Genomic DNA, 22350 nt, shown 5'->3' on the forward strand with positions numbered 1-22350 from the left:
GAGTTTAATTGTTGAATGCAGGCACGGTTCTCTCTTGGTCTGTGGGCTCCTTTGCAAAAGAGAGTGAGTGAGGTGGATTATGGATATATTTAGCTCAGAGATCTACTGTTAAAGCTCAGCAAATTTCATAAAGATCAAAAAGCCAAACAGTTTTAAAAGGTAGCTGTAGTTGTGGTTTGTGTATATTATTGTATATCAACCTTACGACAGATGGATATGACAGGGATTGATTGTTGTGCAAAGTTAAGTGTGTAAAGGCCAGACTTTCTACAAACTGTTACCACTGGATCAAAGATAAATATGCACCATAGGTGTTCTACTTTTAGTTTATTCTTGTGGTTTAATTATTATAATTGTCTCTGCCAGGGAATAGATTTCACGAGCAGACTGTTCTCACCATGTGTTTACTGAAGTAGGCTCAAGCGACAGCTAGGCTGGTTTCAAACTACGTCCATCACGTTTCCAAAAACCACCACAGAAAATTTCCAAACAAGCATTAACAGGATAAACTGACCACATATTAGGAATCTAAACATCCACTTTCTCTCATGAAAACCTTTCTAGTTGAGTATAATACAATCTCTACCTCAATAGTCATGCAATAAATCCTCCTTCATAACGCTTTGTGTTGAAACATTTCTAGGAGGCTGTAGTTTGTGCTGCTGCTCATAGCTATTGTGTTACAAGCTACGAAGAAGTCTTTCTAATATTTATTCAATTTAATTAAATTTATTTTGTACAGCCCAAAATCACAAATCACAAATCTCTCAGAGGGCTTTACAATCTGTACACATACGACATCCTCTGTCCCAGGACCCTCACATCAGAACAGGAAGAACTCCCCCAAAACCCTTTAACGGGGAGAAAAGAGGGAGAGACCTGAGGGAGAGCAACAGAGGAGGGATTATTCTAACTCATGTCCCTGTATATCAACAACCTTCAGAAGACAAACCCTAACCTTGTATGTGTACATCTTTAGTGAAACAACCTGAGACCAAGACTATTTAATAGATATGTAATTGTTAGAGTTTGATAACAGTGCATTTTTCTTCTTCCTAAGTGATGTTGCAATGGCAGCCTGCTAAAATGATTTCTATCTCTGTTCATGTCTGTCGCTCAGGCTTTGTCCTTCCTCGGGTTGGATGTCACAGAAGAGAAGAGGAAGAAGTTGAGACAGAGTCTGACCACAGACCCACAAGGCACTGTGGCCTATGGAGGTGAAGCACACACACACACACACACACACACTTACAGTTTAGTCAACAGCAAGGTGAAATATCTGTGATGAAATCCCGTCAAATCACAGGCTGCGTGTGACGGCTGCATGTCACTTACTGGTTGGATCACTTGGGTGTGATGTCACGTTCTGGAACCATGAAGCAGCTCGGTGTCTGTTAGTAGCCAAGCACACATTTCTATAGCATGGATATAATGCAATGATATTTGTTTATTATTAATACTAATTCTATTTACTAATTAAAGGGTCATAAAATACATCTTCAATTGTGTGTTATCATATACAGTGGGGCAAAAAAGTATTTAGTCAGCCACCAATTGTGCAAGTTCTCCCACTTAAAAAGATGAGAGATGCCTGTAATTTCCATCATAGGTACACTTCAACTATGAGAGACAGAATGGGGGGGGAAAGAATCCAGGAAATCACATTGTAGGATTTTTAATGAATTAATTGGTAAATTCCTCGGTAAAATAAGTATTTGGTCACCTACAAACAAGCAAGATTTCTGGCTCTCACAGACCTGTAACTTCTTCTTTAAGAGGCTCCTCTGTCCTCCACTCGTTACCTGTATTAATGGCACCTGTTTGAACTCGTTATCAGTATAAAAGACACCTGTCCACAACCTCAAACAGTCACACTCCAAACTCCACTATGGCCAAGACCAAAGAGCTGTCAAAGGACACCAGAAACAAAATTGTAGACCTGCACCAGGCTGGGAAGACTGAATCTGCAATAGGTAAGCAGCTTGGTGTGAAGAAATCAACTGTGGGAGCAATTATTAGAAAATGGAAGACATACAAGACCACTGATAGTCTCCCTCGATCTGGGGCTCCACGCAAGATCTCACCCCGTGGGGTCAAAATGATCACAAGAACGGTGAACAAAAATCCCAGAACCACACGGGGGGACCTAGTGAATGACCTGCAGAGAGCTGGGACCAAAGTAACAAAGGCTACCATCAGTAACACACTACGCTGCCAGGGACTCAAATCCTGCAGTGCCAGACGTGTCCCCCTGCTTAAGCCAGTACATGTCCAGGCCCGTCTGAAGTTTGCTAGAGAGCATTTGGATGATCCAGAAGAGGATTGGGAGAATGTCATATGGTCAGATGAAACCAAAATAGAACTTTTTGGTAAAAACTCAACTCGTCGTGTTTGGAGGAGAAAGAATGCCGAGTTGCATCCAAAGAACACCATACCTACTGTGAAGCATGGGGGTGGAAACATCATGCTTTGAGATGAACTTTTGTTATTGACCAAATACTTATTTTCAGACAATAATTTGCAAATAAATTCTTTAAAAATCAGACAATGTGATTTTCTAGATTTTTTTTTTTTTCTCATTTTGTCTCTCATAGTTGAGGTATACCTATGATGAAAATTACAGGCCTCTCTCATCTTTTTAAGTGGGAGAACTTGCACAATTGGTGGCTGGCTAAATACTTTTTTGCCCCACTGTATGTTGAAGTGACATATGATCATAAACACATATAGGTACAACAAACTTGGGTTAGGATTGTATTTCTTTAGGGCTGCAATCACTTCTCAGCTGTTGTTTCTTCCATACCACCTGTATGTATATATGCAGGTATGGCATGTACTGTGTGCAGCCCCCATAGTCTAACCATAAACTCTGTTACAGAACGTACTGCTCATTCACAGTGCCTCTGCTGCCTCACTTGATTAACAAGCTAACATTTGTCAACAAGCAGCCTCACTTTCATCCACCATTTTTCCACCTGTGGTGCCGCATCCAATATCAATCCTTTTGCATTAATACAGATTCATTTACCGACAGGGAAGCAGGGCATGCATTTTAGGAAAGCCACCTGCTTCAATACAAGTCCCAGCCTACTGAGCGTCCATGTTTTTTTTCTATCTATATATTCATATTTCATTCTAACTACACAATCAAAATCTTGTCTCCTGCACTAAAACACGGCAGTCTGATTTGTATGCAAATTCGGGCTTCCCACAAATATCATTCTTAAATGTCACTTTGAATTTTTTTGGTGAATATATTGAAATGTGCATGTTTATCCTGTAATAGTCCTGTAATGTCTGAAACAGGAAGTAACGGTAATCTAGTTCAAAGGAGACAAAAATGAGATGGGGAGCATTTATATGGCCTCTCAATGGCTCTCAACATGCTGATGATACATTAATGCTCTGAGCGTCGTACAGAGAACCTTTAAGTTCAGAAACATATAGGCCCAAGCACACTTCTTTCTGTGAGTCAGTAGCATTTTCTGTCTGTGCTTGTCTGTCAACTCTCAGACTTCGTGGAGGCCACCCGGAACGTTTTCCAGGAGAACCTGGAGGAGCTGGGTTTAGGGGCGGGTCCCTTTATGTTTTCCTATCACGAAGCAGCTAGTTTGATGGACACGTCTGCCTTCCACTCCCCTGTAAGCAGCCCTCGCATGCCAGCACTCTTACACAGAATGTATTGCAAAGATGACCAACAGCACAACCTGTAAAATACTGTGTGTGTGTGTGTGTGTGTGTGTGTGTGTGTGTGTGTGTGTGTGCAGACATATGAATCAGAATGCAGCTACAGCAGTGAGGAGATGGAGCAGTTTCAAACAGAGGTGAAGCAGCTGCAAACCCAGATGAAGCAGCTCAAGGTGAACACACACACACACACACAAAGTGTTTGTGGATGGATAACTCTTCTGTGTCCTGCCACTGCTATATCAAACAGTTGTAATTTACTCAACTAGTCGTCAAAGATTCTCTTGGTGCATCTTTTACAAAGAAAAAGACTGGAAAGAGCGCTGAATGTTGGAGGATCTTTGCAGTTACACCACCTAGCCAGGAGCATGCAGAGTCTGACTTTTAGTCTTTCTGCACAACCAGCAAACAGCTTTAAACTGAGCTGCATGTTGGAACATTAACACTGTCATCTATTTCAGTCCATCACTCCCTGCAAAATAAAAAAAAAGTCCTTCACAACCAAATGCAATGACATGCATGAGGGCAGAGAGAATAGTTTTCTGTGTTATGTGGTGAGGTGTCACTGAGCCACAGAGGTGATGAGTACGGCTTTAAAAACCTCCTGGGCTGCATCTGCTGCCTCTCTTGGCAGTTGATGCTGAAGGACACGGAGCACAGCAAGAAGAGCCTGGAGGAGGAGCTGCAGAAGACCTCAGAGGTGAGAGGTTACTCTACATCAGTTTAGATGTTTGTTCACAAAGAAAAAATTCAAAAGTCAGCTAATGCTAATAATAATAATAATAATAATAATAACGAGTCTGAATTATGTTACATACAACACGTAGCCACATATGAATACATTTACAAGAAAACATTCTGTTGTCCTTCCCAGAAAGCCTGTTTGACTGTGGAGGAGAACACCCGTCTGAAGACTCGTCTGCAGGCAGCACAGACCGAGACCGGCCAGCGGCAGGCCAGCAGTGCGGAGCAGGACTACGAGGAGGTCATCCAGCTGCTGGAGGCGGAGATCAAAGACCTGAAGAACCAGCTGGCCAGCAAGAGGCAGGCAAGAGGACTGGAGTCCACAAAGGTCAGTCCCAAGCATTTCATATTCATATTACTTTTTACATTTCAGCAGGAAATATTGTTGTTTTTACTCCACAACATTTATTTGTGCTTCAGTCATTAGTTACTTTGTAGATTGGGGCGGAGCTCATCCACAATGTTTAACTCATCTAAATATTCAGCCACCAGATTGAAAATGTTTTAGATAACACTAAGCTACGTGTTCTGTACTCCATCACAACAAACTCTTCCCGGCCAGCACTCATGTCTCCAACATTTATCATCCGGCAACACGTCACCTCGCCAGATTTCAGACTCCTCCATAATGATGTAATAACACTCTGTTAGTGGCAAAGCAAGCACTTTTAGTGAGGAGTTACCTCGAGCGATTACAATGCAGCCGTCTGTAGTGTTCTCCATCAATACTGGACCAACTTCAGGATTTGCTGTCCTCTTTAGTCACGGACATAAAAACGTGCTAATATAACGCTCAGGTTAAAATACCAAAGTTATCCTTTAAGTAAAATGACACTGGACATGTTACCATGTGGGATGACTACTTTTACTCAGGATGTAAGTCCAATGATTGCAAAAACACACAATTCCCATCTGATATTAACCTGCATCTGTATCTGCATAATGACACCTGATACTAGGAAACATTCTCGTTTTGCTTTTTGATCAAATCAAAATATCTTTATTGAGTAGGTGTGTTGGTGGACTTGTCCCACTGCTGTTCTTATAATCCAATAAATAAAACAAGCCATGCTCTTTGTCATAGCTGTGTGTTACTGTAAAGCAGCAGATTGGTTTCTCTTTAACGTCCTTCATGTTGTCTTCACTTCAATAATCTGCAGCATCAGAGAAACACAAGCTGACCAATCACAGCTCAGTGTCTTAACCCATTAATGCACAACTTTAGGTCACTTCATCATTCATTCTACGTTCATGTGTAGAATCTGTTTCTGTAGGATGGCATCACTTTGAGCACCTGCATCACCGGCTGCCTCTCTAGCTCTGTTTTCTCTCAGCTTTGATGAAAGAAAGGCTGTATATTCATTTCCTCTGGCTCTCAGGATTACTGCCTCACTACCTGTGGCTTTTCATCTCAGGTAGTAAATCCTGCCGCTGCACACACAGCCTGCATCCAGTAACAGAGGATGTAGTTTCAGTGAAAATGATGCCAGATTTGGATGGAAACTGGACTAATGGTGTTGCAAATGAAAAGAAACACACATTGGTTGATTTATATCAATTTCAAAAAGTGATGCCTGCATCGGTCATATGACATTGGTCTCATCTCAACCAAACCTCCACATAGGTTCATGCAGAAGTAAAGTACTGTACAACTTGACTGAAGGAAACTTTCAAAGGGTTTGAATATTGTACTTACAGAACTGCAGCGAGTTGATTTATTACTTAAGTTATGTTGGTGCTGCCCATAAAATATTTGAAATTTTTTATATTTTTTAGATTCTTAAGGATTAACGTCACAGATCTGTGAACAGGGCAGTTTGACATTTTGGAGATACATGTTTTTTACAGGATGGTGAGAGAATAATGAGCTCCCTCCAGATGAAGTGGAAGCTGCTGTTACTGTGTTTATTGATTGTGTTCATCAGGAGGACGTGCTGGATCTGAACAAGAGGCTGACAACTATCGACTGCCAGCTGAAGAAGTCCGAGCTGAGCAGGAAACACCTGGAGATCAACAACAGGAAACTGCTGGGCTTCGCACAGGTACAACTTTAACTGGACGCCCTCACATCTGTTCACTCGCTCCTCATGTGTGCTGACACCTACAGTGTCCAGCTGCTTTAATTGGGCTTGGCGATAAGAACCACAGATAGAGTAGGAAGTGAGAACACATCTGGTTTGGGTCTTTTTATGGGATGTGTTGAAAGAAAGACAAACATAGAACAACACAAACACAAATTATTATATCGTTATCTCCAGAAAACAAAAGGTTGTTTCCTCTTATTCCCTGAAATGTTTGGGTGAAATCATCCGACTGTAAATGTATTGGAACGGCCCAGATCGAGCTGACAGTGATGGACTTGATGAGGTTAGTGGAAGGATACATGTGACTACATCTGGATGTCAAAATCAGGTGTTAACAAGGTTCATATAATATACATGTATGGAAATAAGATGAAATGGATTATATTCACACAAATCAAATTGTTCTCAAGAGAGAATAAAAACCGTCAAATTAAAAGGCTTAATTTAAAAGAAATGTAAAGATTAGAAGTGGGTCTTAAGTTCCATGAGGTTGAGAACCACTGGACTGATAGACTGACTCCATGACAATCAGCATGTGTTGTGTCTCATCTCGTAATCCATGCAGTCTCACACACTGGATTCAACATTCGGCACACCAAGCCAATTAGAGATACCATGACGGTTCCAAACATGTGCTGCCAGTCCACTAAACTGTCGTGGAGCCAGTCTGCCCCCTGGTGGCCGGGAGACACACTGCAGTTCAGAAAGCAGACAGCTTGTCTTACCTCCCTCAACCTTCTCTCTGAGAGTCCACTTTTGTCATTTGGGGAAGCTTTCATATCTTAATTAGCACAAGAACAAAGTGTCGAGATTACAGTAGGTGCATTCCTCAGAACAAGTCGCACAAACAGAACCTGTCATTGTGAAAGTGTCGTCGTTTACAAGCAAGAAAGCTCAGCCGTGCTTTCAATGCAGTCAACTGTAAGTTTTGTAACTTAAGAACCATTCCTGATTGTTACAAAAGTCCAGAGGACCACCTTCCCAAATAAATGAGAAAAAAACACAAGAGCTTTGTAAATTACTAAAAATATATACATGTTCCTAATGTAATCCAACCATTTGGCATCTGATGCCCACGAGTGGCTGAGAATAGCTGCTCTTAGTATTTGGAGGTTTTGATGATGATAATGATGGTAAATGCAGTACAAAGTTCCACCACTGTATGTGGACAGGCTTCACATCGTTTGTCATTTGTTGACGGACATGTCATGTGATGCAGAACAGAAAAGGATGAGACGGTGGTGTTACACTATTCAACCTGTATAATACATTTAAGCCATAAGCAATTCATGGAGGTAACAGCAGACACTTGAACATAATCATTTGAATGATGGTGTCAAAGCATTTGCATTTGATTCAATGATGTGACTACATGATGGAGGTTGAAGTAGTTTTGAAAATGTCAGTTCTGATCTGAGAAATGCAACAAAGTGTTGGAGCTGTTTGTCAGGAGCTGTGGGGACTGCTGAGCGAGGAGACGGTTGACATTGTTGCTATGGACGACATCATGTTACACGAGTGGACTCGCACTGTGTCCCCTCAGTGATGGTGGTAGTCGGGGAATGTGAAATGAACAATACACAGGAGCGTGAGGAGCAACAGCAGATGGACATGAAGTGAGAGAATACATTCGATAAGGTTTTCCTCCTAACCTCACAGTAAATTGTCGACTCTGGTCTCCAGATCAGGTTTACAAGAGTCCAATCTGCCTCTCATTCAGGGCTTCAGCTCCCTCTGAAAACACCTCATCACCGGCTCTCTCTTTGTGACCTTGAGGTCCTTGTTTTGGTGTCACATGAAGACCTGATGTCTGTACTGGATCAATGTTACTGAGAAAACAAGATCATCACAGAACGTCACATAACTCTTACGTTCTGTCTGTCCGCAGAACGTCCACAAAGTGCTGACGACACCCAGCCTGTTTGTAGGGGAAGGCGGGTAAGAGACTCCGAACATCACAGTATCAGTTGATCAGTTAGAGTCGTGCTGTAACCAGTCCTCTCCTGTGTGTGTGTGTGTGTGTGTTCTGTATGTCAGGAGCAACAGGTCATCTCCAGCCACCGACAGCCCCGATCCCGCCTTCCAACTGGCTGTGGAGGCCAAAGAGCTGGTGGCGGAAGTCTGCTCCCCCACTGCCGATGACAAAGGTACAGAGTTCAGAGAGGAGAGCACTAAGCTACAACACTCTGAGCAGATTCATTTATTCATCAATCCTGTAGGACGTTCTTATGCCAGAGATTAATCAAAAACACACACAAGAGTAATAAATATAAAGTGTGTAAGAAGGAATAGTAACACCTGTGCCTAATAGAATAACAACAAAGTAAGTACATTTCGTCAAATAAATAGAAAAGTAATATTCTACATTATATTATTGTTCTCAGTGTCCGATGTTCCAGAAGAGGAACAAATGTGTAGATTAGTCAATAAGATCATTTGCAACCAAATCTGATAATCAACTCATGGTTTGAATCATTGTATTTGTATATAAAGATGGTTGGGTCCAAACCTTTTCTGTCATGCTCCATGCTGAATAAATACGAAGCTAACCTGATAGCATGCTAGCAGTGCAGCATCAGAGCACTCTTGTTTATTTGTTGTTTCCCAGTGAATCAGAGCAGGGGAAGCACAGATGTCATTAATAACGTTATTGATGACATGTGTCTGTCTGTCGGTTGAGCACAATAGAAATGTTCGTCACATCCCCACTGATAAAGGGACTGATGGAACAAGCAACATGCTGATACCTTTTCTGTTATTTATTGAATTTATTCTACATTTCCATTACTAATATTGAAATTATCATCTTAAAATGTTTTATCCTCAGCTAATTTCATAGCAGTCTGTTGACTTTTGTGGGTAAAAGTGAAAGATTTGTCCTGATTGGCTGCTGAGAGAAACTGGGTGCTGATTGATCCATCCACCTGGGACCATGAATACCCACACTGATCTGGATCAACGTGTTGGACTGATGGAAGAACTAGTTGATATTACTCTCAGGACAAAATGGCAAAACCAAGTCAGAGTGGGGCATGTAGGTGATGAGCCTGAAAGGAGGTGTGTGTTGTGAAAGAAGGGCAGCGCTTAGCTCAATAAATGAACATTCATCACAATCATAAACATACCTGCACTTTGACTACAAAAGTGTGACCTTTAATTCCTGTTCTTCTCTCATGCCTCCATGGTGCACAGAGAATCAAAAAACAGAGTCAATTAGGGCTGCATTTTAAGAACAACAAAAGTATATGAAAACATCCATTTACAAACACACACAACTCATGCAGTATAATCCAAGTCTCACTTATCCAGGAATATGTTCAATTTCTCAAAGATTTACTCTGTTTTTAATCTGTGTTCCCCATGGAGGCATGAGAATTCAAGGTGACATGATGAACTGATATACAGACGGTCATTGTAAGGGTGAAGTATTCCTCTACTACCTGAATGTCCTTGTTCCAGCTGGTTGTTCTCTTTGTTTTTATATGATGCAAAGTTACATGATGATGATTGTTACTGTCCGTAATGACAGACGTTTTCTGTCCACCTGTGATCGACCTGCAGTGTCAGTGAGTGTGTTGGAGGCAGCATCAGTCCCAGACGTCAACCTTCATCATATGTGAGCGGAGCCAGCGGACTGTGAGAGGACCTGGGCAGGCTGAGAGGCTGAACGAGCTGAACCCCAACGGACTACACCGTGGTCTACAGACTGGACGCCATCCGATAATCTTCTCAAAATAATGACATCACTTTGACAAATTCAAATCCTCCGTTCACAGTGAACGGTTGATTGAACACAACCTGGCCGGTGTTTTAATGCCAAAGCTTGCTCACACACATCAAATGAGTGTCTTCCTTTTGAAGCGGAGGGTTCAGCAGTGGGGCGTGACCCAAGGACTCGTCGTTTGCCGATAACACGTGCACACTGGAATTCTCTTTTGTGTACCTCTGACAGCAGGTGGTGTTTGAGGAGCTGCATGACCAAGTCCACAACACACACACATGCTGCTGTCAACCTTGTTAATACTCCTCTCTGACCACTTTTCTATCCCCCCTTCCAGCCACACACACACTCCATGGGTTGCATGTATAGGAGGACCTGTTAGCTTGTAAAGGACAATCCAAGGCGGGTCTGTTCAAAGAGTCTTCCTCTGTGTCATAATAACTCGCTGCCATCTGCCACAGGAGTTATGAACTGTTGAGCAAAAAGTAGAAACAAACCAACGGTGTCCCTTTGTCCATCTCCATAACTCTTCCCGTGCCCTTATCCCCTAACAGCAGGCAGAGAACGACGTGTTCAGAGAGACTGGACTTCTGTGGCTTCATACTGCATGGTTCATGTTGCGTCTCCTGCATCCAGGAGTGGCTGTCATGTTGCTGTAGCTCCTGCTGTGTAAACCTGTGTTTGGTAGTCACAGAGTCGAGGCAGACATCAGTCTTAGTGGAACATTCATTTGATTTATACGGACAGCTTTGAAAGATACTGACATGTCCTGTGTTTCAACAACATTGCATCTTTGGTGTGGCCTCATATCTTTCTGTTACTGTTTTATATTAAAGGACTAACTGCTGACTGGATCTGATGTTGTGTTTATTCCAGTCTCCTAACATTTTATTGACACCAACACTGTTGAACCCGAGGTGACGATTTGATCAAATGAGAGGAAGGGACTTGAAATAAGAAACATGAGCTGTGAAACAGCTGAGAGTTTCCCACTGAAGAAACTAAAGACTACAAGACTGACGGTGCAGCGTGAGTGTTTCGGGTGCAGATGTAATGCATTCCGTCCCAGACACGGGTGTAGTTTATATCAAACAGAAGAGCAGGACTTTAGAAAGTACAGAAGGTGAATACATGAGGTTATGGTGGAGAAAGGAAACCTGAATAAACTGGAATCTACAGAAATCTCAATCTGACCACAACATCCATGTAGAGAACAGATAAGTAAACCATAATAAACTAATACAATAGCACAACTAAAAACAGTTAGAATTAGAGAATACTCCATGACTTCAGGAATAACTTTCACCTGCATAGACAACTCTTCTTAAACTATTCCAATGCAACTACCAACATCAACGGTTCTTCCACTACTGGGGACAGTAGCTGCATAGAATTTACATCAATACTACCGGGGAAATAAAAGCACTTTGCTCTTACTGTTCTGGTTGCACAAAGGTTGACACACTTCCTTTTCCCTGGAGATCGATGGCAGACAGCCGTGCAGAGTGAAAGCAGTTCATAGGGAACCAATCTTAACGCTGAGTGTGTCATTCTATAGACATTATGCAATCAACATTTACTTCATGAGAAGTTAAAAACCAGGCTGTTGCCACTTTAAGTAAAGTACCAACTATTCTTCCAGTGTAGGTATGGGCATGGGAGTATTGTTTTAAAGGAGCAGTGTGTAGGATCTAGTGGTGAGGGTGCAGATTGCAACTACACACCCCTCTTCTCATTCTCCCTTACCAAGTGTGTAGAGAACTACGGTGGCCTTCGGGTATCGTAACAGCAGGTCTCTCTAAAGCCAGAGTTTGGTTCGTCCATTCTGGGCTACAGTAGAAACATGGTGGTGCAACATGTCAGGCCCTGTGCAGATAAGGACTCGTTCTAAAGCCTCAGTTATACTTTCCCCAAGGACGGTCGCACGGACATGAGCTGACGTGGAATCGTGACGAGGAAACTTTTGGATCTTTATACTGCGTGCAGGATTCTCCTCACGACGAACCAACACTCTTTATCCGCCATCTGCATCAGCTCAGAAAATGTTAGATGTGCACAGGCAGGCGAAAAGCTGCTGCATAGAACCCCAGGGAATATACTGATGAAAAAGTAATAACAGGGTTCATACACATTGTTACCAATAAATAAAAAACCTTTATTTTTTTCCAAAACTTGTGTAAGTCTGCATTTTGATATTTTCAAATTCCATGACTGTTCCAGGTTGTCCACGAACGTACAATTATATTCCATTTCTGCCAATCGATCCCCTCTGCTACACACTGGCCCTTTAAGACAGACTGGAGACCCTTTAAATCCATCCAACGACAAGCTGCCACAGCTTGTGCTTTGTGTTGTTAGAGGCTGTAAAGGGACGACAGGCTGCCACAGCAGCTCTTTGTGAACTGTGTAGACCCACAGCTCCCCGGAAAATCTAACTCTGAACTTGTGTTTTCATTACCACAGAGGAGTGTTCTTGTCACGTCTCTCCAAGTGTGACCGGCTCATGTGTTCAGTTTGTGTTTCAGTCTTAATAAATGAAATGTCATGTGCATTATAAGGGTCTCTGGAAGGTGAGGGGGGGTGACCCCACACAGCTGGGGCTGTGGAGGCTCGAGTCGTAGGAGCTCGGTGTCATCCCCACAATGCCCTCGGTCTGGGGCGTCTCCCCACACAGGAAGTCGTCCTCGTCCTCCCTCGAGCCCTGACAGACACACAAAGAACCAACACAACCTCAGTTCAAGTGACCGTGAGCCTGACAATCTGAAAACAGTCCTAATCCATGTTAAGGAGCACACAACCCGATACAGCAAGACCAATCTTCACATTTTTTGACCTCATGCATATACATTTCACATTTCCATGTATTTCCCTTCTATGATCACATGTTATCACAGAGACAGGGGACTTAAAGCGACACTCAAACAGCTTTACACCAATCCTCCATGCGGATGTCACGGGGAGTCTGTTGTTTAATGATAGCAGTTGCATTTAATGATGTTTAATGATAGCAGTTGCATTATGGGTTTTTCCATTACCAGGCTACATTATAGACTAAAAGCTAGGATAATTCCATTTCATACTGATGATTATTTTAAGAGACGAAACGATTTGTCCATTAATTGATAGAATTAAATCAACAACTATTTTGATAATGAATTAATCGCTGGTGCTGAGCAATATCGACTTCATCAATTAATTCAAATGTATGCTTTAGGACTGTAATAAAGTCAAAGGTTCCCAAGATCATACACAGTCCATAATGTTAGTTAATTTATATCGATGTCCAAAGAAGATCAGTTCACGGCCTAACTGAAAATGACCGTGCACACAGATTTAGGGGATTACTCTGCCCCTGCAGGAAAGCTGAGACTGGATTCAGTCCATTACTGGTCATGATGTGGACTACTCGCATTCTGCTGCCGTCCTACGTTTTTGCTCTCCAAGATCCTGGACCTGTCCTCTTGATGAGTGTTGCCGGAGTACCCTCCCACATAGACTGAGTGGGACTCTGTGAACAGCCGGTCTCTGACATGCTCCCCGTGTTGCTCTTTTCGTCTGACTTGCTTCTTTCCAACCTTGCCAGCTAGTGAAGGACACATCAGATCCTTTGGCTGCCTTCCCTCATCTTCTTGATTCCCTCCTTGAACGCACACACGAGACTCTCAGCCGTTTGAGGACAGCTGGTGTGGTGCTGTTGTCGAAGGCTTTATGCTTTTCTTTTTCAGGTTCAACTCTGCACTGACCATGCTGGGACCAGTATCACTGACGAGGACCGCTGCCTCTCAGGTTCTCCACTGTCATGGACGACTTTATAGGCTGCACCGGTGCCCCTCAACCCACTCTGAGAGGGCGTCAATGACAATTAGAAACATCTTTCCCAATACTGGCCCACTATATCCATGGTTGGTTTGGCCATTCCCACAGATGTAGTGGTGCTGTTGCTGAAGAGGACTGACATACATTACATATAAATCTGCATCCACGTTTGGCCACCACACACAGCTATGGGCCAATGCTTTCATTCTTGACAGCCTGCATGAGCTTCGTGAAGCTGCTCAGTCACAGCCGGCCGGTGTGAGGCCACGCCCTGATCTTTATGAACAGGTCCCTCCAGCCGTGTGTTGCACCTCAGCTACATCTTTAGCTGGTCTCATTCTGTGATTGTGTGATTTGTATCAGCCAACATCACAAATCAGTCTCATAGGGCTTTACAAACCCTTCAACAGTAGAAGTCCAACCGCTCCACATTTTGCTGCCTGTCATCTGATTCCAGGTCAGAGTTGTTGATTCAGCCGAGTCTGCAGTTTATGCTCGTTGCAAAAGTCAAGGGTCCCAAAATCATACACAGTCCAGAATGTCCATTTTCTTTGTTTACTGACGTCCATAAAACTCTCTGTACAAAACACTGTACAGTGTTTAAAAAAGAAAATCCATTTCCACTTTTACATTACATTTAGCAGACGCTTTTATCCAAAGCGACTTACAATTCAGATTCTATCACATTTCTACACCGTAGGCACAGCTACGGGAGCAATTGTTGGGGTTAAGTGTCTTGCTCAAGGACACATCGACATGCGACTAGCGGAGCCAGGGAGTCGAAGCGCCGATCCTGATTGAAGGACGGCCCTGCTATCCACTTAGCCACAGTCGCCCACTAATTGGCTAATTACGGTATGGAACGGCCACCACTCTCCTGAGCTCCTGTAGTTCATATTTCTCTTTTCTGCTAAACACAGAGTAACATTAGAACAATCACGTTCTCATAATATCCCATATGAGAAGAATGTGAGCACAAATAACATCAGCTGGAAGACACCGCCTGCTGGTCCCCGTCAGCAATGGAGCGAGAGTTGTGTTGAAGACGAGGACGTTGCTTCACCGTTGTCGGGGATGTGAATAAGAAGACACTAAACTGACTTACACTCGCTGTAATCTGACCAAGAATGACCTGCCAGCCCTCACCTTAGCTTCTCCACTCTGCTCCTTCACTTTATGTCCTCGGTTAACTGAGTAATGTCTTTGGGATTTGAACTGTCAATCGAACAAATCAAGACATCTGAATAACTCATTATGGGCTCTGTGGAACTGTGAGAGGGTTTTACTATTTTCTGACATTTTATAGACACGATGATTAAAGAAGAAAACAATCAATAATAAGTAGTAGTAGTTGAGTCTCCTAATGCTATGGCAGTGCAATAGTGAACATTGCTCACCCTTCTGTCCTCTCACCTGTTGTCCTGTTTTGGAGGGAAGCAGCTCTGTGTCTGCTAGCTCCTCCCACACCTGGTACAGTGGCTCAATCAGCTGAACAGACCTGCGCACACACACACCCTTTGAGATCAGGTTTATTGAGCTTGTTCAGTTGCCGTTTAAGTTTTCTTGTCCAGACATAGTAGCTTCTTCAATTAATTGCACACAATCACCAAACATGGGGTCCACCTCGTCCTGTTTCCTACAGGACACACCGTCTTCTAGGAAGTAGGCTTTCATCTCTGAACCTTTCATAAGTTAGTGACAAAACAGTCTCACCACATGGTCCAGGTATCATGGAACTCTTAAGTGTTTATGGAAACAAAAAAAACATTCAGCAGTTTCCAATTCATTCGTAATTCTTTAAAGAGTACGGTGAGAGTAGGGTCTGTTCTTCAGACCACTGAGACCATTCAAATATAATGTAGCTCCACTTCACAGAACACAGTCACAAGTCCTGACTCCCAAAAATTGCTGTGAGAAGTAAAAATTGGGTCAGAGGATGTCATTAGAGAGCATAATCAGCCAGTGTACCTCTTGAGCAGGTAGGGGTCGAAGGGGAAGAAGCTGTCCAGAGGGTTGGTGTTGGTGGTCACACTGTCTCCTCCTGCAGAGCGGCGGACCACCGGCAGCACGTGGCGGTTGTTCCTCTCTATGATGGTGTAGCAGAACACCACCTGATACGTCCTGCAACAAAAAACAGCAGCTGCTGTGAATGAGACCAGACAGGGAAACCTTCAACAGCACGTCTCAGTCAACTCTCCTGTACTGTGTGAACTGATGCCTGTTATTAAGTTCACACTGCACGACCTTCTCTGTATCACACGCTCAACTGGGAATTCCGAATCAATCCCACAAACTCTGACCTTGGTACTCACTGACCGTTTAAAATGCAACCAATGAGATAACAGCTGCAACTAATGTTGTTGCCGACAAACAGTGAATAGTTTCCTTGCACACTTGTTGGTGCCTCTGCGAGGCTCTGCTCCCTCCCTCGAGGTGATCAACCAGCCTCTTAGAGTTCTCAGTGCAGCCGGCCTCGCTCCGCTGGTGTGGAGCCGCTCACGGTTCTGTTGGCCCCATCAAGGACAACGGTAGTTGTTTGTAGGTGGTTGGATGCTGCACATTATTTAACCAGTGGTTACAAAACTTTTGGGCTTGTTTTCCCCTTGAGATTTCTCACAATTTTTGTATTTAAATAACTGTTTGAGGCCCAAAAGTCAAAACTTCAATAGTTCACATACAATAGAAGTAAAGATAAAGCTAAACTGGAGGGCCCAACAGTATGGGAACCATTGTTTCTAAAGTAGTTCAAACTAGCTCTACCTCGCGCAGCTCCACCAGTAGAATGCTGCTCCACCAATGATTCATCAGAATCAATCTAATCACATCTACTCAGATAACATAATATTATTAAATATGTGATAATCTATCAGTCACACATTTTATACTAAACAGCTACTTCTACGACTTGAAGTACATTTTGCTGATAAAGCGGAGCTTTACTTTGTGTTATCTTCTTCCACCCCTGCATGTAGGATTCAGAACATTAAGTAGAAGACAACCATCCCATCAGTGATCTCAATGACAACAGGTCAGTGTGTACCTGGTGATGGCAGCGAACATGTTGGTGACTGAAGGCAGGCAGACTTTGAGAGGGTTCAGCTGACACATCACCACCCGCTCCAGGTTCAGACTCTGCAGGTACTCCAGACCTGACCAACACAAACACACACTCTGGATTCATGTCACAAAATATAAATATTTGATGGGGATATGCTGCCATCTTTTCCCTGGTTGGAAAAGTTGGCTATTTAAAAACATCACATGACTGTTTCAGTGACTTTCTGTTATATTTACATTACACTAAATTAAATGGTTTACTGAAAGATCTTTAACAAGTTGATTATCATTTAATTAGTGACATTAATGAAGCTAAAGAGCACCTGAGTCTTTCAGTTTTCAAGCTGTAAGCAACAAATAGTATGTTCTACTCTCTTGCGCTGCTCTATTTGATAAATAAAATGTATAATCGGTTCACTTATAAACCATGAAACTCTCTAATATGTCTAAAGCTTAAACCCTGGTGTGCTGTTTTCAGCAGCTTGTGTTTTTGTTAAAGGATCGTAAGCTTGTCTTTTAAAAGCCAACTTCATTCACTGATGGGCTTTGTGTGGTTCGACACATTTTAAGAACCGACAGTGAAGTGAAGTGTGAAACTCAGGAGTTCAGGTGTGGACCTGTTTAAGATTGGAGGTGTGTACCTTTCTTCATGTTGCCCTCCAGCATGGCTCTGTGTCTGAAGATGAGTGTGTAGAAGGCGGCCTGGCAGGCAGTGTAGAAGGGTCCGTGCAGGCTGATGTCACAGCAGGCCTGTCTGTCGCCGCTGTCCTGGCTGTCGATATAGCGATGGATCCAGGAGAGAAGCAGGTCCAGACAGGCCCGTACAGTGCTGCAGGAGGAGAGGAGGACACTGGATTAGAACAACTGCAGGATACACATGGTCACAGAGGAATAAGCTGCTCACTTTGGCTTTAAGACACATCTGTGTTCTCTTCAGCAGCAGGAACTCACAGCACAGGGATGAACTTGGCTCGGGCCAGGAAGCTCCCCAGGTATCCGGCAGCAGCCTGGCGGAGGACAGCGGGCTGAGACGGACTCTGCAGGATCTTCCACAGGTGATCCAAGAAGGCCTCGGCCAAAGCCTGGGACACAGAGAGTACAACACATGCAGAACTCAAGGAAGGCCTCATCTCACAAGGAGCACATTCTTCAAGATGAAGATGAAATAATTAGACCTTGTAAATAAAAAATCCATTCAAGTTCCCAGAAAAAGCAGCATGGGTGAGTTAGGACTTAGAGGAGTAATGTCTACCTGAGCAGTGTGTGTGTTGTTATCACAGCTTCTCTGTGCTTTGTTCACAAAGCTGGCCGACTCTTCTACAGCTGTTAAGGTGAACATCACTATCATTCATTTGGAGTGTTTGTGTTTACCTGATGAATGGAAGTCCAATGATCTCACTCTTTTAGCTCTGCTTTTGAAATGCTAAATGCTCCACTATGTTCACCTGCTAGTCTCTGACTGTGTCTGTCTGTCAAGTCACCTGACCTCAGTCCAACTGGTCTTCAGTGTCTCACTGCTGAAGACCAGACTGAAGGCTAAATGCCACATACTGCTTTTTCCTATTGTCACACCAACCCTCATACACAGTGTGGGAAGTACTGACCACTCTGAAGCTGCACAGGTAGAACAGTGTGTACTGGACATGACAGGAAGCATGTGTTGGCAGAATGAGCTTGTCAAACACACTCAACAAATCTCTGTACAGATCCTTAGTCCTTTCCACATGAAGAGAGCCTGAGAGAGAGAAAACAGAGGAATGAGGATGACACACTTTACAGCCGAAGATATTCACCAGTACACCAAAAAATGTGTTGTGTAAGAGTCTTTCAAATATATTTCTCTCAGTCAGAGCCTTCCTAAGCCTTACTGTTATTGGTCAGTCCTGTCATGAAACATGTCTGTTATTGGTCAGTCCTGTCATGGGACATGTCTGTTATTGGTCAGTCCTGTCATGGGACATGTCCGTTATTGGTCAGTCCTGTCATGAGACATGTCCGTTATTGGTCAGTCCTGTCATGAGACATGTCTGTTATTGGTCAGTCCTGTCATGGGACATGTCTGTTATTGGTCAGTCCTGTCATGGGACATGTCCGTTATTGGTCAGTCCTGTCATGGGACATGTCTGTTATTGGTCAGTCCTGTCATGAGACATGTCCGTTATTGGTCAGTCCTGTCATGAGACATGTCCGTTATTGGTCAGTCCTGTCATGAGACATGTCCGTTATTGGTCAGTCCTGTCATGGGACATGTCCGTTATTGGTCAGTCCTGTCATGGGACATGTGGTTTCAACACTGTCAGTTTTGTCACTTGTCAGTGTAAAAGCTGCGTTATTCACAAACCATCGACATGGCAGACGTCCTTGATGTAGGCCATCAGAACAGCCATGAGAGTGTCCAGCCTATCAGCCACCGGGTGGGCCATCACAGCCGCCCTGGAGGGGTGATCTGCTGACATGTCCTCATCCTGACAGACAGACAGACAAATTTTTTTTTCTTTTTCTGAACTAATTCAGAAAGCAAAGTAATACAAATACAATACAACCCTTTCAACATAGTGCAGTCACTTTTCTTCACATTCAGTTGTCATATATTTATATTTATTTTCTTGATGGCCTTAATGCGTACGTGCTACAATAATTCATTCATAAGTCATACAATCTAACACTTGGTGCTCAAACACAGTCAGAGTTGATGAACAATGTTTTCCTCATATTGATATTTAATGTGAAGATGTAGGCCATCTTATCTGTCCAGAGAATTGTTGCTGTTGTTTACATTCCTTATGATGCCAATTTTTAAAATGCTCTACAGGAATGTGCTACTGTTTGTATGTGTGTGTTGTGTTACAAATGGGCTATTTTAAACTATCTTAAACAAAATATAAACTTCAATGTTTTTGTTTATTATTGTGCAAGACAACTGATTAAAACAAAGGCGCATATGAGACATTACGAGGCAAATCAACAACAACAAAGATGGAGAACACATGAGCCTGAAGGAATAGTATGGGTGGTTGTATGAGGTACTTCTGCATAGTCAGTGTAATACTACAGTAGATAGAGTTGAGAGTACCATTCAAGCCTCGTACTGCTGTGGACGGGGCAGCAGATGAGTAATGCTCAAAGCCAACCAGTTTTCTATTCTTTATATATAAACTACTAACATACTGTGCTGTTGACAAAATACTCCAGTCCGAACACTGAGCATGAAAAACTAAAAATCTGCCCCAAACCCAGAGGAAGTATGTGCAGCAGTGCTGGGTGTTACCATGTCAAAGAGCCCTTCCTCAGTCCGCTGGTTCAGCACTGCATTCTCCTCTGCTTCCTCAATGTCGGACCGGGCTGCACTCACCTGAAGTACAGCGCACACACACGTTTACACAAAGCAGGACTTTCTATGTGTCCCAATGTAACTAGGAGACATTTTAGACTTTATTCATGATGAAATAAAATGCAAAAATCAATGTAGCTACTGAGAGAGAACATGATATCCTTCTCATATGTTACAAATACACATTCACTAAAGCTCTGTGACAACCTCAATGCTGAATTACTAGATTATGGTGCCACCATGTTTCCTACTCCAGAAACACCTGATCGACCTTCCACAGTCAGTGAAGTACAACCTCTCTTTGGATCACTTGGAGTTTAACCACTTACATCCAGTTTGAGCATCTTTCCGACGATCACCTCCAGCACGTCTCGCCGAATTGATGGTATGTACATGGTCACCCTCAGGAGGTTGTGGACGTAACACTCCTGTAGAGAGCAACAAACTATCAACCAACAGAACATGACTAAGTTAGAGGAAAACTTCACCCACAAAATGATTTTTATATATAGACATATATAGATAGATAGACATATATAGATAGATAGACATATATAGATAGATAGACATATATAGATAGATAGATAGATAGACATATATAGATAGATAGACATATATAGATAGATGGATAGATAGACAGACAGATAGATATATATATACAGAAAAGTCTTGATGAATTGAAGTAAACTGGCGCCGCGTTTAACAACAATGAAACTATATGAAAACATCCGTTTACAAGCGCTCACACAACTCATGCAGTATAATCCCTGTGCCATTTATCCAGGACTATGCTCACTACTTCACTAACACACACACATCTTCACTAAAACATGTAAACACATCACCTGCGTGAGTGTGCTAATGCTGAAGTGTGTTAAAGACTCAGCTTTTAGTGGAGATGTGCGTGTTTGGGAAGTAGTGAGCATACGACTGGATACATGACACTTGGATTATACTGCTTCTGGATTCTCTGTTCCCTGTGGAGGCATGAGAGAAAAACAAATGATGAGTAACTGATATACAGATGGTCATTTTAAGGGTGAAGCATTCCTTTAACAGTGCAGATCACAGGCACTACTTTTTCTTGAGTCCAATTCTGCCCGATAGGTGTTCAGATAGAAGCCGGGGAGTACGTAAGAATGTGCATGACGCATAATATGTGACAATATACATGTGTGTATGATGGGTATCAGGTGAGAGCAACAAAACATTTCTTCATAAATACAAAGGAAGCTTTTGTGGCAAAGTACAGTGACCAGGTAGTAACTCTTCTACAGCTCGTCTGAGCGATGTGAGCAGTGCTGCACAACGAGTATGAAGCTGTTTGAAGTGAAGCATCACTCAGCCGTCTCTTACCAGTGTCGTGGAGGATTTCTGTACAAAGGGGAAGTTCTCTGTCAGAATGGGCATCAGAAAGCGACTCGTGCTGAAAGAAAAGCACAAACCATCACAGGACAACATCGAGCACCAGGGCAGGAAATACATGTGTGAGAAGATCTGATGAAGATCACAAGAACACATGCTGGGACTGCATTTAGAAATGTGCACAGCATTTTCAAAAACATACATACAATAATGATTGACACCATTAAGACAAAGTACACATAGAAACTGTTTATGTGCCTTCATTGATATTGTTGCATTTCATCAGATGGGACACATTTGCATGCGTCTCTCTTTTGTGTACTGCCCATGTATTTTATATATTTATATATTATATATGTATTGATCATATAGCAATCTGCACTTTAGTTTATGGATCTGAGTGAAGGACAGGTTATTTGTTGATGTATTTGGATCCGTGTTAGCTGTCACCTGCACATCACATACTCTTCCTACACACTATATTTAAATGAATACGGAAATCAGTCTCAATAAGAGTGAGAATAACAGTACATGTATACATACAT

At 42.7% G+C, this 22350-nt stretch overlaps 2 protein-coding genes across 5 annotated transcripts in view; one reads left to right on the forward strand and one right to left on the reverse strand.

Annotated features, from left to right (window-relative positions):
- Window positions 1–11205, forward strand: part of LOC116396467 (syntaxin-binding protein 4) — an 87364-nt gene extending 76159 nt beyond the window's left edge. For 2 of the 3 annotated variants that reach the window (XM_031871086.1, XM_031871085.1), the window contains exons 13-21: window positions 1121–1217; window positions 3514–3641; window positions 3768–3860; window positions 4322–4387; window positions 4562–4759; window positions 6357–6473; window positions 8404–8453; window positions 8553–8662; window positions 10077–11205. In XM_031871086.1, the coding sequence (XP_031726946.1) occupies window positions 1121–1217; window positions 3514–3641; window positions 3768–3860; window positions 4322–4387; window positions 4562–4759; window positions 6357–6473; window positions 8404–8453; window positions 8553–8662; window positions 10077–10135 (918 nt within the window). In that variant the 3' untranslated portion in view covers window positions 10136–11205. The remainder of the gene's footprint in view (window positions 1–1120; window positions 1218–3513; window positions 3642–3767; window positions 3861–4321; window positions 4388–4561; window positions 4760–6356; window positions 6474–8403; window positions 8454–8552; window positions 8663–10076) is intronic. The other variant, XM_031871087.1, reaches the window with a different exon arrangement.
- Window positions 11206–12372: 1167 nt separating this feature from the next.
- Window positions 12373–22320, reverse strand: rrn3 (RRN3 homolog, RNA polymerase I transcription factor). 2 transcript variants are annotated; one of them, XM_031871091.1, is made up of 11 exons: window positions 21797–22320; window positions 20770–20868; window positions 20378–20461; window positions 19451–19574; window positions 18714–18844; window positions 18061–18191; window positions 17751–17938; window positions 17093–17201; window positions 16021–16173; window positions 15466–15550; window positions 12373–12937 (listed from the first exon to the last, which is right to left on the reverse strand). In XM_031871091.1, the coding sequence occupies exons 1-11, from the start codon at window positions 22067–22069 to the stop codon at window positions 12788–12790; spliced, it is 1527 nt and encodes a 508-aa protein (XP_031726951.1). In that variant the 5' UTR covers window positions 22070–22320; the 3' UTR covers window positions 12373–12787. The 2 variants fall into 2 exon arrangements, with proteins under 2 accessions (XP_031726951.1, XP_031726950.1); XM_031871090.1 differs by having other exon boundaries at window positions 15450–15550.
- Between the last annotated feature and the right edge of the window lie 30 nt (window positions 22321–22350).

The sequence above is a fragment of the Anarrhichthys ocellatus genome, unplaced genomic scaffold (genome assembly GCF_004355925.1).
Source record: "Anarrhichthys ocellatus isolate YVR2014 unplaced genomic scaffold, GSC_Weel_1.0 scaffold56, whole genome shotgun sequence".
NCBI classification, from domain to species: Eukaryota; Metazoa; Chordata; class Actinopteri; order Perciformes; family Anarhichadidae; genus Anarrhichthys; species Anarrhichthys ocellatus.